Raw genomic sequence first — 13,801 nt, 5'->3', positions numbered from 1 at the left:
ACGCTGGCACCAGCCAGCCTCACTGATGAAGACTTGGACTAAGATACGGGGCCCAGGAGAGTGTCCATCTGGAGGGATGATTTCGTCATCCGGATGGCTGGATCACGGCAACTTACGGTCATTGCCTAGCTAGGTACCTACACAGCTACCTGCCTAGGTAAGAGTCTGGCACCCATTGAAGTTCGTCAATCCTCGCTTTCTTCTGCTCCCTACTTATTGTTTATCACATCTTTGTGTGGACGGCCCTCGATTCGATACGTATGTGATTATTGGGCTCTAGATGTCGTCAGAAAGCCTCCAGCTTGTCGCATGGATCAGCAGTGCAGATTGATTGCACCCGCGATGCAACCCGCGTCCAGGCTGCAGCATTTCTTCTGGACGAGAAATAATACCTCTGGAACCCCCTCCTTAGTTACTTGTCAGGCATCCTCAATTTCCCCCTTGACACCCAAGGTTTCACTCTTGCTTGCTTGACTCTCTGTTTGACTCGGGTGCGTGTGTGTTGTTTGCTTTGCTGAGCACCATGAACTCTGGTGCTGCTCAAAGCGAGAACAGTTGCGCGGACGGCCTCGCAGAATCCGCGCCATTACTGAACAGTCCACACGACGGCGATGGAGGTCGTGGCAAGGCAAAGAACCACTCCAGCCTCTTCTTCAAGATCTACGCCGTTGTGTTCTGCGTCAATCTCGGATTCCAGATTCTGGCTCCGGCACAGACCCAGATCTACGAAACCATCTACTGTTCGCAATGGTACCGCCGGCACCCAATTGATTCTTTGCCACCGACCAGCAAGATCCCAGAGTCGTATTGCAAGATAGGTCCCGTCCAGACGCAGATATCTACGCTAAAGGGATGGTACGAGTTCTTTTCTGCGGCTCCAGGTCTTCTGCTGAGCATCCCAATGGGAATGCTCACGGATGCCATCGGCCGACGACACCTGATGATCCTGAACATCACGGTCCTGTGCTTGACGCAGGTGTGGACTACCTTTGTCACCTGGTTCGACGGTCGGATACCTCTTCGGGCCGTATGGCTGGGCGCGAGCCTGAACTTTCTGAGCGGCGGGGTTATTGTGACAGAGCTGCTTTTTGTGGTATGCCTCCTCTCAGCATACGTTCCTTGGGGTCCAACTGATGCCCTTCACAGTGTATCCTGACCGATATCAGTCCAAGCGATCGTGTGTATGTTGTTCAGACTGAGAGCTGTTGCCCGGACCCTGCGGCTGATTCTGAGGTAGAGTAGAGACATTCTTCCGGACCACTGCCTTTGGGCACTTCAGCAAGGTCATTGGCCCCGTCGTCGCAGCCACCCTCATGCGGTTTGATCCATGGCTCGCCATTTACCTTGGACTCGCGCTGCTAGTCATCACCGTGATGCTGGTTGCAACTGTTCCAGAAACCATACACTTGCAAGCCGCTGCCGGGGACGACGGAGCCGGAGCTCACCAGGAGGACCAGATAGCAGCATCCCCGATAGATTCTCAATGTGGGAACAGCAGCACACGGCGACAGCTCAACCTATGCCGTCTCATCAAGGTGTGGAGCGACTGGCGCCTCGTCTTCATCGCGATAACCTACCCCTTTCGCTTGATCTGCTACGCCCTGAGCGACCTCCTCCAGCGGTACGTATCGGACCGCTACGGCTGGACCCTGGCGGATGCCACCTTCATCTACTCGCTGCAAGCGGTCGGCGCCGGGTTGGTACTATTCACGCTGCTGCCGATGATTTCGGCGCGCATCGACGCGCGGTACGCGTTCAGCGCGATCCAGAAGAACGTGGTGCTGTCGCGCGCCTCGCTGTTCGTGCTGGCCGTCGCCTTCGCCGTGATCGGCCTGGCACCGCACCCGGCCATCATGGTCGGGGGACTCTTGCTCGAGACGCTGTCGACGGGGTTCCCCGCGACGTTGCGCGCGCTAGCGACGGCGCTCATCGATGCCGATGACAAAGGCCGCGTCTTCTCCGTCCTGGCCATCGCAGAAACTCTCAGCGTCATGCTCGCGTACCCTTTTACCGCCGCCTTGTTCAACATCGGCCTCCGCCGCGGCGGCGGCTCCTGGCTGGGCTTGCCCTACGATGTCATTTCCGTGGCCGCCGCCCTGGGATGTGCCGTCATGTGTCTCCTTCGCTTCGAGAGGCCTGTGCGGGTTGTGTGAGGACGAGGTCGAGGTCGAGGAAGAGAAGCGAAAAGCGAGTAGCCAGTCAGTCCATCAGTTAGCTGGTCAGTCAGCTGGGGCAGTCAGCCAACCGGTCAGTCACTGGTCAGGCAGTCAGTCAGGCCGTTGGGAAGTCGCCGACCGAGCACGGAGAACGGAGTAAGTACCATACATAAATCAAGGACATACAACCAATACATTGCACACAGTATGGACTCGGAAGTACCAGGTAGTTGACCCTCTGTTGATTACAATTCCCCCACCCCCGTGTTGCCTACCGACGTATGCCACTCCGCATTTTACTAATCACTTGGAGGTATACCTGCCTTTGTCCTCGCTCGTCATCACAGTAGGTACCTACATACCAAGCGAATACTTACCTAGGCCTCATGCTCGGAGGGTCTGCACACTTTGCTTTAGCATGTGAACCCCTGAAGCCTAAAGGGCCAGAACCGTAGCGGACGTCGATGTTCACAAATCAAAATGCAGTCGGTACCGAGGCATGCAAGGCTAGGTAGGTTCCCTGGCTGCTACGTGTGTAATAAGAGACCCTAGATACATATGCAAAAGGTCCGACAGCTCTTGAAACTCCAGGTTCTCTCTCTCTCTCTCTCTCTCTCTCGACTCTAGCATATGCTGTTGCGGTTTCTTCAGTCGTGATTGTGTCGATTTCTACATTGCCACTAACCAAGATTTCTGAATCATTGCCACTACCGTCCAAACAAATAGCTAGCTGCTACGTACTCGTACATATTCTCCTCCCAAAAAGATGTTACCGGATCCAGTGACGGTCAAAATCCCAAAGTCCTACGAGTCCCTCCCCGTCAAGGACATCAAAGTATCACATTATCCGGAACACGCACCGGAGGCTACGCCCGTCGTGGTGGTGACGTTGAACCGTCCCAGGCAAGGAAATGCATTCACAGTCCAGATGATGCGCGACTTTGAAATGGTGTATCCCATGTTCGACCTCGACGAAAGGGTCAAATGCGTCGTCATCACGGGAGCAGGCAAGATGTTCTGCGCCGGTGCGGATCTGGACATTGGGTTTCCTAGCGGGGGAGAAAGGGAGAGATTGGTGGATCATCGCGACAGGTAGGTGTCTGGTTTGATCTAGTTGGAGAGTGCTGTATCATTTTCTCAACTAATCTTAACAGTGGCGGCCGGCTCAACTTGTGCATCTACCGATGCCGGAAACCAACCATCGTCGCCATGAACGGATCCGCCGTTGGTCTGGGTATGACCTTGAGCTTGTCGGCGGCCATCAGAATCGCCCACGCCTCGTCCAAGTATGGCTTTGTCTTTGCCAGACGCGGTATCACCATGGAGTCGAACTCGTCTTTCTTCCTCCCACGGCTGATCGGGCACTCGAATGCCCTGTATCTGCTCACGACGGGCGACGTATACAGAGGCGATTCAAAACATTTCGGAAGCCTGTTCCAAGAGGTCATCGAGGATCAAGCCGGTGTCTTGAAAAGAGCACTTGAACTGGCAACCACCATTGCGGAGAAGACGAGTGTATTAGCGGGATTCATGAACCGAGAGCTGATGTGGAGGGGGAAACCATCCGCCGAGGAGACTCATCTTCTCGACAGTGCGGTCCTCTACCATATGTTTGCCAACCCCGATTGCAAGGAAGGCGTACAGAGCTTTATGGAAAAGCGCCAGCCGAAATTCTCTGCAACTCTTGAGCAAGACGGGCCGCCCTTGTACCCGTGGTTTAGCGAGGTGGACACTGGGTCAAGACCTCGCGTCCACCCATCAAGCAAGCCAAAACTGTAGACTGGCGCCGTGTTTGGAAGAAAAGGGAATTCACCCGGGGCAATGTCTTCATAACTTGGCCCTAGTTTGCTGTTCGTCCCACTTCATCAAAGCTTCTTCCTCCCTTCTCTTTGCATGGTTCTGCATCCTATTTATCGCATCCGTCACTTCTTCATCGCTTAGCGTGCTCAGTTGATCCAAGTCGAGCTCCTCAACGTGTGACGGCTTCGAAAAGGCCTTCACCCAGACAGCTCGACTCGAAGTGGGGGGGTTACCGTTGACGACAGCCGAGCAAAAATTGGCCTGACGTTCGAAACAGTCTCTGCTTTTCGGCGTTTTGGGAAATACCATGGCAAAGCAATGTGGCATGCCCTCGTAGCCGACGAAATCCACCACTCCACCGCCCTGGTGCATTCTCCGTGCAAGAACGGTGATTTCATCCTCCAGACCTTCGTTCCCCAAGCACAGCCATGCAGGCGGCATGCCATTCCAGTGTTCTGGGCTAGCAGCTAGAGGAGACACGAGAGGATGTGCCAGCATGGATGCGTTACAAAAGATGTCTGCTCGAGGGGGGCTTGCGGGCCACAAATGGTCCGGAATGGGATCAGATTTAGAGATTCCTCCGGCAGTTGGTGGATCCAGATAGTCCAAGTGAGCGTTGTGGTTGATGGAAGGCATTGAACGAGATATATCGGTCCACGCACTGTTGGGACAAATGCCCGCTGGAAGTTGGATGGGGACATCGACCCCATGAAACTTGATGCTGTGCACGCCCATTCTTTGCAGGGTCAATAAGAGTTGTAGCAATGCGAGAGCAAGGTTGCCGCCCGCAGAATCTCCAGCAAACACAATACTCTTCGCAGGCACAGGGTCATGGGGCAAACCTTTGGGAGGTGCCAGGAGCGACAGATAAGCCACCAAGCCATCGAGCAGCTGAGCAGGGAAAGGATTTTGAGGAGCTAGACGGTATCTAACGGAATAGCAACGACCTCCAGTCAACCGTGCCAGACGGGAAACAGGCTCTCTATGCGACGCCGGGTCCATCAGAAAATAGGCACCGCCATGGAAATATAGAATGGTGGTGCCAGTCGAGACACTTGCCATCAAAATTCTATAATGGTCCTCTTCGGACACATCTGGTCTGGCTTCATGAGCCGGGGCGCCCGTTCTGTAACCAGTCCATTCAGCTTCTACGCCCACAATGTCAGGAAGAGTATAGGTTTCGTTGCCGTCTCCCAGCTCTTCAATAGCCTTCACAATAGCTTCTCTAGGGCCGGTCGCGTCGAGGGGTGGCGGAATGGTTACTTTGGCGACGCATATCGGTCCTCTGATCCCAGGATCTTTCGTGGAGACGTGTTGCAAATAGGCCATGGGCTTCCTCACCGTGAGAATCGATCGCAGGACAACCACGGCAACTTCCGTGGTCAAATCTTGCTTGGATGAATTAGGTGACAAAGAGAGCGCGTTGAAGACGGCCGTCTTAAGCAACAGTGGCAGGCGCGGGAGAAGGAGCCGGACGAGGGCTCGCGGAGAAAGATCCATTGCGGCGGTACCAAGAACCGGGAGAGTCTGATGCGCCCTGTTGCGAAAACCGAGTTTCGGAGACAAAGATAAATAGGACGAAAGACGGAGTCTCGACTGACAGAACTCAGCAAAAGACAAACCTGTAAACGAAAGGAGAGGACGACGTTGACAGACACATACCGAGGATACCTAACAAGTACAGAGGAATGTGCCAGGTGAAGCCGCCACCACAAGCGCAGTGCCAAGTTAGAGGCGACGACCAGGTGACCACATTACCACCGCAGCCTGAGGCACAAGGCAGCGGCGACGTCAGACCAAAGTCGGCCATAAGGCAACAACCTCGTCTCCAGCTCCATCTGACTTGTATATAACATATATATTATCCTCCACCTTCTTTCTCTCCCCGTCAGAGCAGATGCATCTTCCGTCACATCGAACTTTGATATGGAATTCTTTCCCTGGGAGGGAAACACAAGGTTCACAGTCCCTGCGCCATGGCTGACTGTACAACATCAACTAAAGTCCCCTGTACCCAGTATTTGGAGGGCCCTCAACCTCGGCAAGATGCCATCACACACATCCATGGCCAACCCAGTTTCTTCACCAAGAAACCCATCCCCCTTGGATGGTGGTCCTCCCTGTCCTCCCAAGACGACTTGCGGGGAGAAACGGCGAGATATTGCCCCGAAATCTCTCAATTGATCACTTGGGTTCTCACCTCGTGACCCTGTGACACAGAAATTACTCGACGTCGCTCGCAGATCACCTCTTCGGAAGACTCATCCACAGGCCAACCTCCTGGAAATACTCGTGCCGCGGGTGGGCCTTCTCCTGGGCCTTCCGCTTCTGCCTGGCTTCATCCCAGATCAAGAATGATTGTCGATGGACCCAGGCTGTTTCTGGTAGGGCTGGCAAATACGACAGAACAAACAAACAAAGGGCTCGCTATTTTTGGCTGCCCGATACCCCGGGTTCACGTTCTATCACGAAAAAGGACAACGCTCTTCGGCTTGTGCCCCCCCAGAACCAGGCCCTGCACCACCCAAGCGCATGTCCCCTATTTTCTTTTTCCCTCATACTATTATTGCGGGTACTCTACCCTCCACTACAAGTCACAGCCCCCCCAAACTGACATTTGTGGCAGGACGGGAAGGGCGTGCTTTAGAACGCGAGGAACTTCTTGGAATCTTTCCCATTGGATTGCCCAACCGCCTCTGCGTCACATTCTCGTGTTTCCTATGGCCTTGACATCTCTGGCTCCAGGCTGAAACGTTTCGTTGCATGCTGAACCCTTGCAGAGTATCGCGCCTGAGAATCAGCTATTCGACCATTTGATCATGTTTTCTGCAGTCACTTCACACCAAAACAAAGTCGACAGGGAAGCATGCCCCTAGTTAGTCCCTCGAGTATGCCCGTGTCTGCCTCGTTGCTTGGCCGACTATACCCGAACCTGCCTCTGTGGTTCCATTCTGGCACTCGTTACCGACTTCTCTGTAATCCTTGTCGAGGTCATGACCTGATTTTTTTTTGAAGGCTCTCAATGCCCAAAAACACGCCAGCGACCCCAGATATCCTGAAACTATTTACTAACGACATACACGATCATGACTTTGGACCCCAGTATCTCGAGCGACCTTTCGACGGATATCACGTCGATAGCTTCGTGGGATTTCTCGTCCGAGTCCACCACTCCAACCAACAATGGTGCGCGACGCAACACCCAGCAAAAGACCCGAACCCTGGCTCCCAATCTTACGCGACGATCGCACAAAAAGTCCCGCGGCGGTTGTTTTAGTTGTAAACAAAGAAAGATCAAATGTTCCGAAACGAAGCCCGCCTGCGGGAGCTGTTTGATGAAAGGACTTAGTTGCGTCTACCCGACGGAACCAGCAATGCGCAAGACGAGCAATCTACCGCTGATAAGGCGGAATCCCAATACTTCACCTTCTTTCCCAGCTGCCACCTTTTCCATCCTGGACATGCGATTCTTCCATCATTTTCTGACTGTTGCCTACCCACATTTACCGGTCGACAACGATCATGTCTGGGTCAATGATATACCCCAATTTGCTGAACAGCACCAATACCTGATGCACGCGTTGCTTTCGCTCGGTGCCTCCCACCTCAGCCGTCTCACAGGTGTAGACTATCGACGAGAATCTTTGATCCATCGCGGCGAGGCCATTGCAGGCCTCAATCAAGCGCTCAGCCAGACGGCGCGTTCCTATGGCGAAGCAGATGCCATGCTCGCCTCTTGCTACGCTCTTACCTTCCAAGCTTCATATATGAGTGATGGGCTCGCCGATTTCATCACCATGGTGCGAGGCTGCGCCCTCACGACGGAGAAGATCAAACAAGAGCATTCCCCTACCGCGTTCAACCTACAGCCAGACTGGCACTTCAAATATATGGCGCCGCGTCTGCAGAACCTGCCATCGGTTGACCCTCAATTGCTACAAGATGCATACGACGCCCTGGAGACCGTTCGACCATTCTTGACTGGTGACACAGAAATCGACTTTCACGCGGCGCTTGTCGACGTGATCACCTCGCTCCAGGCTTCGCCGGCATCAGGATATATACAATTCATCGGCGTGTATGGGGTATGGTATGAATTATGCCACGACTCATTCAAAACCTTCCTGGACCCAAACAACCTGGTCGCTCAGCTCCTTCTTGCATACTTCGTGGGCGTGCAGTTGTTGATGGTCCCCCTCGCAGCGCATGAGTGGCCGCACCCTGGAGATATAACTCGCGTACGCGTTCTGCAGGGCACAGTCGAGTGGGCGCAAGGGATTTTTCAAAGACTTGAAGACTCAGAGTGGGAGGCACACCTTGATTGGCCAAGGAATATCATCGCCACTGTGGTTGCGGAGATCAACGGTGATGTGCTCCAGTTGCCATCTGTCCTGCAGCTGCACTTGGCAACGCGGGATATCACCCCACGATCGACGATTCTGACGCCTGCTTGACATGGTCAATGAAAAGAATGACAACAGTCATCATGGAGACGAGAATACCTGAAAAGACGGAGGAACACAGAACGACACAGCCACAACATAAAAGTGCAGGTCAGTATTCTTTCGCTAGACTGATGTCGGTTAAAGCACAAGGCAGTCCACTTACTGCTCGTTTCTCGACCGTCCAGGAAGTTGTATTCGGGAGTCTGAGGAATGCCTTCACCCAATTATTTCCCTCACCCAAGTATTGCAAGTTGCAAGGGGATGTTTTTGTCCATTTGCCAAATTCAACACCATCACCGAGAGTCCGACCCCGGTTGAAACACCACAACTATAAGTGATTGAAGCTAGTTTTTCCAAGGCAAGAAATTGATCCTCCCTTCTCCAACATTGAGCTTCTCCGTAGAATATTTAAATCCCATGACAATGTGCTAAGGCGAGTGAACGAGGAAGCGAGCGAAGCCAGTTGATTCACATCCTGCAATCCGATACCCCAGCCAGCCATCAGAAGAGACCCACCTGTATTGTGAGGTCTTGCAGTCCAAAATCCATCTCCATATCACGAGTTGATCCTTTACTTTGCAACGCCTTCCCTCCAAAATCCGTCCAGGCGATGCTCGGGACTGTGCTGAGAATATTGATCGTCCCTACCAATGTCCGTTTGAGCCGGCAAATGAAATGATGTATCGTCGAGACCGAATCTCGAGACGATCTTTCCGCCCCTCTCAGGATGTTTGTCCTTATATCGCCTGCCGCTTGGTCGTTGGTTCGTGAATATACCTGGCCATCCAACCCCCGCAACCGCGCAGATCGAGACGGGGCTGAGCTTTCGTGCGGACGCCACCCTGTCCTTCAACGACTCATGCGACGATGCTTTCTTTCGCAGCCTTCACACCGTATTGTTCATGACTCTGCCCTTGCCCCTGTTCAAAGAAATGTGGATCCCGTTCGGTTGTTGTCTTGCGGCGCCACCGCCGCCTTCCCGCAGGGCAAACTCTGCACGCGGCTTCTGCTGCATGTACTTGACGGGGTGGTACCAGGCCAGGGCCGTGAGCGCGATGAACATGGGCACCGCCTCGAGGACGTACAGACACCACTCGTGCGTGAAGGGGTATCCGTCGATGCCCATTCCGAACTCAACGACACGGTAGACGGAACGGACCTACATTTGTGCGGCGAAAGGTTAGTGGAGGTGGATGCCGTCAAAAGGAGAGAAGAAGACAAGGCGAGAAAGACAGAGAGAAAGAGAGAAAGGGGTAAAGGGGAAAGAACAGGAAGGAGGGATGGCAGAGAAAATAATATGGAAAAGATGAATGGTTAGGTGAGTAACTCACCTGGACCCAGAAACCCGCAATCCAGACGCCCCAAACGACCTTCTTCACGCAAGGATCCAACCCTGCATCTTTGCCCACCCTGGACACCCTCCTGACAAACCTCGCCAACACGACGAGAAAGACGCTAAACGTGGCGAGCTGCAAGCTCAAGCCGACGAGCAGCACGTTCGTGCCCACGGTCTTCAAATCTCCTTCCCAGTTGCCCGAGCTGGCGATGCCGGAGCCGGAGCACTGTGTCAGAAAACTGAAAATGTCCGAGGTGATGAAGATCCTGCCCAGCCAGGCCGGTGGGATGCGGAAGAAGACCTGCTGCTTCTGGCCGCCGTTTTCCTCCGCAGGGAGGCTCGTCCGGATCAGGCGCGTGAGCAGCAAGTACAGCGTGGCGCAGACGAAGATGGGCGAGATGACAATGTACGACGCGCTGACGGCGTACAGCGGGATGGATGCGAGATTGTGGATCGACGCGATGCGTACCGACCACCCCGCCGTCGAGATGACGCAGGCCACGAACAAAGGGATCGTGTATTTGTGCTTGTACGTGACGTGCCGCCGGGTCGCGATGAAGTTGATGTACCCGTGCCACATGGTCAGGAGGAAGTACAGCACCGAGAAGATCACGGCGAGCGCGGTCGAGGGTGAGTAGAAGTACAGGTTTAGGTCCGAGTTGTTGTCATTGTTGCTGTCATTGGACGACATGTTGCGGTGATTGTTTGGACAAACGGCGCAGAGCTTCGCTGTTTTCCTTGCGTTGGGTGGATCCTCGGAGGGTGTTTGAGTTGGCAGTGGAATCGGCTGGGGTACGGTCCTCGAAGTGTAGGGTTCCCAGATGGATTTCAACAGGTCCTCTTGTGTCAGCTAGAGCAAAAGAATTCGATTTGAATTCGTCGACCTGTACAAGGACCGGAAGAGTGTACGCCTGTCTTGCCGGAATATAAAAGATAGTTGCGCGAATACTGCTTGGTGCTGTGTGGTCTCTCCTGGATAGGTTGTCTGTGATAGTTGATTGTCGTCCAGGTCCAAAGTATATACGAAAAGCGCGATGAGAAGCAGCGGGTTCCAAGTTGATCTGATTGACTGATGAACAAAGAAAATAGGCTCGAGCGCGAAGAGAAGAACAGAGCAAGACACAGGAGCTATATATACGCCCTTGTTCAATTTCCCCATTCCCTCATTTCCACTTTCCACGAAGCCTCCCAAGAAGATCAGAACAGGACAAGAATACTTCACAACCAAAGGAGAGAGGGACAAGAGAAGAGAAAGAGAAGAGTGGGGAGCAAGACCCGCATAACCTTCATATGCTGGCGTGTATAGAGAGAAACCAACCTTTTCGCATTGCCGTTGCATGGCAAATGGAAAATTCCCCTAACGGGCTATACTCGCACGTATTCGGATCGCCATCGAATCAGCGACGACGGACGGGGCTCGTCGTCCAGAGGGCCAGGGGTTCGAGGTTGTCCCAGGACACTTGATTGGGGAGTGTCGACATCTTCGCCTGGTCGTCGCAATACATTAAGATAGGACAACAATCAACAACAACCTGGTCCGGGCCACGTCAAAGTCGCTGGGCTGGACTTCGCCTCGCTTGGCGTCTTCTGTTCTCCTCCGATGTAGCAATGTCGTTCTTGGAGCCGTATATCAAATGAGGCAAGATTCGAATTCGGGTGTCGGGTTATCGCCAACAACAAAAAGAGGGTTGGATGGGAAAACAGTAACTCCCCTCTCGGAAAGTTCAGACGTCTCGAGAGAGTTTCGAGGCCGGGGGAGAAAAGGTGTTGCCTTGCGGGCGTTCCTGGGGGCGACGACCCGGTCTGCAGAATGGCAAGCAAGCAAGCGAGCAAGTAAGGAGACTCTGTTGGTTGGGCGGCGCCAAACGAGACCAGGCAGAACCATTTCTCTTTTTCTCTTTCTCCAGCCAAAGGTAGTATGCCTCGTATCTGGGCCGAATCAATCAATTTTCAGGTGGGTGGGTAGGGCGGATCTCCCTATCCGCCCATGCAAGGGTTTCACCGTCGGATCCAAGGCTTTAAGCCCCATGCTCCTACCGGTTTCTCTGCCATGGATAGGATGATAGCATCGAAAGGCGAGAAAGTTAAGCGAGCCCCGTACTCGGGTTCCGACTCCACTGAACCAAATCCGGGATGAAGGCTCCCGCCACAGACTTCCAGAAGCAGCAGTTCTCGTATTGCGGCCCCCCTGGTCACGGATTATTGGCTTTCTCTTTCAGGAACGCTGGGCCCTCAGCACGGCCACGACGCCGCGGGATGAGGGAAGAGTATGTACGTGGCAGACAGACACGAACAAGCGAGGAGAGCAAATCCAGGCACCAGGGATATTCAGAGCGTAGGAGCGGGTGGAGAGACGTCGTCCTTTACACGATGCTGGGAGAAAGCTGGCCAATCAGTATGCGCAAATAGATGGCGAGGCTGTTCGTATTCGGGATATCAACAAGGCTTCGTCCGTGCTAGGGCGAGGCTGAAAGATGTCCTGAAGCGGCAGCAAAGTGGCGAGATTCGGCGGGCATTTTCCCTGCACCATTGTCAAGTTTGTGTGCAACTGTAATATGGAGTAATAGGTCCTTGTTGAAGCAGAACATGCCACTCGCACTTAGCTGAAATTTCAATACCTGTGAAGGCTAAGAAGAGGGCCCAAAATGCACAAGGGCTTGCAAGTCTACGATCGGCGAACATCAAGCAGCACCAAAATTCATTTAACTCTCCATTTCATGCGTCTTCTTCAAGTTTTGACTTGAACTTATTTCTAATATACATTGATCTGTATGTATAATTGTTAAATGCTCAAACAGTCATAGAGCCGTCTGTTGAGATCAGTTAACCATAAACCAATGCGCGGACCTCAATGCTCTCTCGGCCCTTCGCTCCCACAGGAGTTCTAGGATCAACAAATGCCGTATGAGGCACCCTTTGACCAACGCCCTCCTTGCTGTCATAGCACTTCAGGAACAGCCTCTCGTCGTTGTCCATACCAGACCAGTAATAAAACTTCTGATTCTGGTTGTATCTCACTGCTGCCGTCTCACCCGTCCGATGAGGGTATCTATGCTCAACGGGCACGAGATCGTTATCATCGACAGTATCAGCTGAGGCGAAGCCCAGAGGGTGCGCTTGAACGGTGCCGTTAATCGGTCGCCAAACATTGATGATTCGATATCGGCCCTTCAGAAGCTGGTCGGCTTCTTCGGGGTTGTGCAGCCGGACTCGCCACTCAGTTGACCGCGGCGTCTGGTCAACATGCACCCTGGTGACAGGGGCGCGAGGAGCTTCAGGGTTTGACCGGCGGATTGTGTGGTCGAAAATAGTGACTTTGTGCGCCCCAGGCACGTTCTCCAGCAGCAGTTTCTCAACCTCCGGATAGTAGACCTTTTTGATGTGTTCATCGTCAACAAACTCCGTCTCTTGTGATGGGACGCCTTTGATAGCCTGAAAAGCATCCTTGTCAAGATAAAATTCGCTTTCTCGGCCGCGGATATCATTCATCTGGACTTCGACCACGGTCTCACCGAAGTTCCTCTGGGAAACGCCTTCAGGCTGTTTCTCGACATAATTATATGGCTTGGATCCGTCCTCAGGGTCTCTGAAAAAGTTCAACTTCGTACGCACTGGGCCCCGTGGGACGTATGAAGAATCTTGGGCGCCAGAGAGGGTGGTGGACACGGAGGTCTGAGTAGTCGTCGCAGACATGATCTCAAGTTTTTGAAGACGTTCGAAGCAGGCTGTGCGTTACTCTCGAGGATGAAGGCGGCGACCGGGACGGCGACGAGTCTGTCACTACAGTGTTAGATGCAGAGTTAACACAGAACAGATACAGCGGCTGACGGGTTATATACCTAGGTATGCGCGGCGAGCCGAGCACGCAATGTCGTATATTAGAAATCCATTGGAGTCACGTCATGGCTGAGCCGAGGGTTCGCCGTTTACCCCATGAAAGCTTCGCCTGGCCTCGTCCCCGCATTGATCTTCCAAGCCAATTAAGGTCTGCTGTCTTCAAAAATGCATTCAGAAGCGGCAAAACCGGTACTTGAATTCTAATCAATATGGGCCCAGCCGTCTGC

General features: G+C 53.4%; 6 protein-coding genes across 6 annotated transcripts; 3 read left to right on the top strand and 3 right to left on the bottom strand.

Moving 5' to 3' along the window:
• Positions 1-523: 523 nt before the first annotated feature.
• Positions 524-2,153, top strand: Z519_01132 (uncharacterized protein; the record flags this gene model as incomplete). The annotated part of the gene is made up of 2 exons (XM_016758889.1): positions 524-1,145; positions 1,243-2,153. 2 exons carry the CDS (start codon positions 524-526, stop codon positions 2,151-2,153), a joined length of 1,533 nt encoding a protein of 510 aa, XP_016624217.1.
• A 769-nt stretch (positions 2,154-2,922) lies between these two features.
• Z519_01131 (uncharacterized protein) lies at positions 2,923-3,935 on the top strand (the record flags this gene model as incomplete). The annotated part of the gene is made up of 2 exons (XM_016758888.1): positions 2,923-3,248; positions 3,311-3,935. 2 exons carry the CDS (start codon positions 2,923-2,925, stop codon positions 3,933-3,935), a joined length of 951 nt encoding a protein of 316 aa, XP_016624216.1.
• Positions 3,936-3,983: 48 nt separating this feature from the next.
• On the bottom strand, positions 3,984-5,456 carry Z519_01130 (uncharacterized protein; the record flags this gene model as incomplete). The annotated part of the gene is made up of 1 exon (XM_016758887.1): positions 3,984-5,456. One exon carries the CDS (start codon positions 5,454-5,456, stop codon positions 3,984-3,986), a length of 1,473 nt encoding a protein of 490 aa, XP_016624215.1.
• Positions 5,457-7,042: 1,586 nt separating this feature from the next.
• Positions 7,043-8,410, top strand: Z519_01129 (uncharacterized protein; the record flags this gene model as incomplete). Its single annotated transcript, XM_016758886.1, has 1 exon — positions 7,043-8,410. The coding sequence occupies one exon, from the start codon at positions 7,043-7,045 to the stop codon at positions 8,408-8,410; it is 1,368 nt and encodes a 455-aa protein (XP_016624214.1).
• Positions 8,411-9,287: 877 nt separating this feature from the next.
• Positions 9,288-10,428, bottom strand: Z519_01128 (uncharacterized protein; the record flags this gene model as incomplete). Its single annotated transcript, XM_016758885.1, has 2 exons — positions 9,288-9,560; positions 9,733-10,428. 2 exons carry the CDS (start codon positions 10,426-10,428, stop codon positions 9,288-9,290), a joined length of 969 nt encoding a protein of 322 aa, XP_016624213.1.
• A 2,132-nt stretch (positions 10,429-12,560) lies between these two features.
• Z519_01127 (uncharacterized protein) lies at positions 12,561-13,430 on the bottom strand (the record flags this gene model as incomplete). Its single annotated transcript, XM_016758884.1, has 1 exon — positions 12,561-13,430. The coding sequence occupies one exon, from the start codon at positions 13,428-13,430 to the stop codon at positions 12,561-12,563; it is 870 nt and encodes a 289-aa protein (XP_016624212.1).
• Between the last annotated feature and the right edge of the window lie 371 nt (positions 13,431-13,801).

Source organism: Cladophialophora bantiana, assembly GCF_000835475.1.
Source record: "Cladophialophora bantiana CBS 173.52 unplaced genomic scaffold supercont1.2, whole genome shotgun sequence".
NCBI lineage: Eukaryota > Fungi > Ascomycota > Eurotiomycetes > Chaetothyriales > Herpotrichiellaceae > Cladophialophora > Cladophialophora bantiana.
This window is presented reverse-complemented; position numbering and strand designations above follow the sequence as displayed.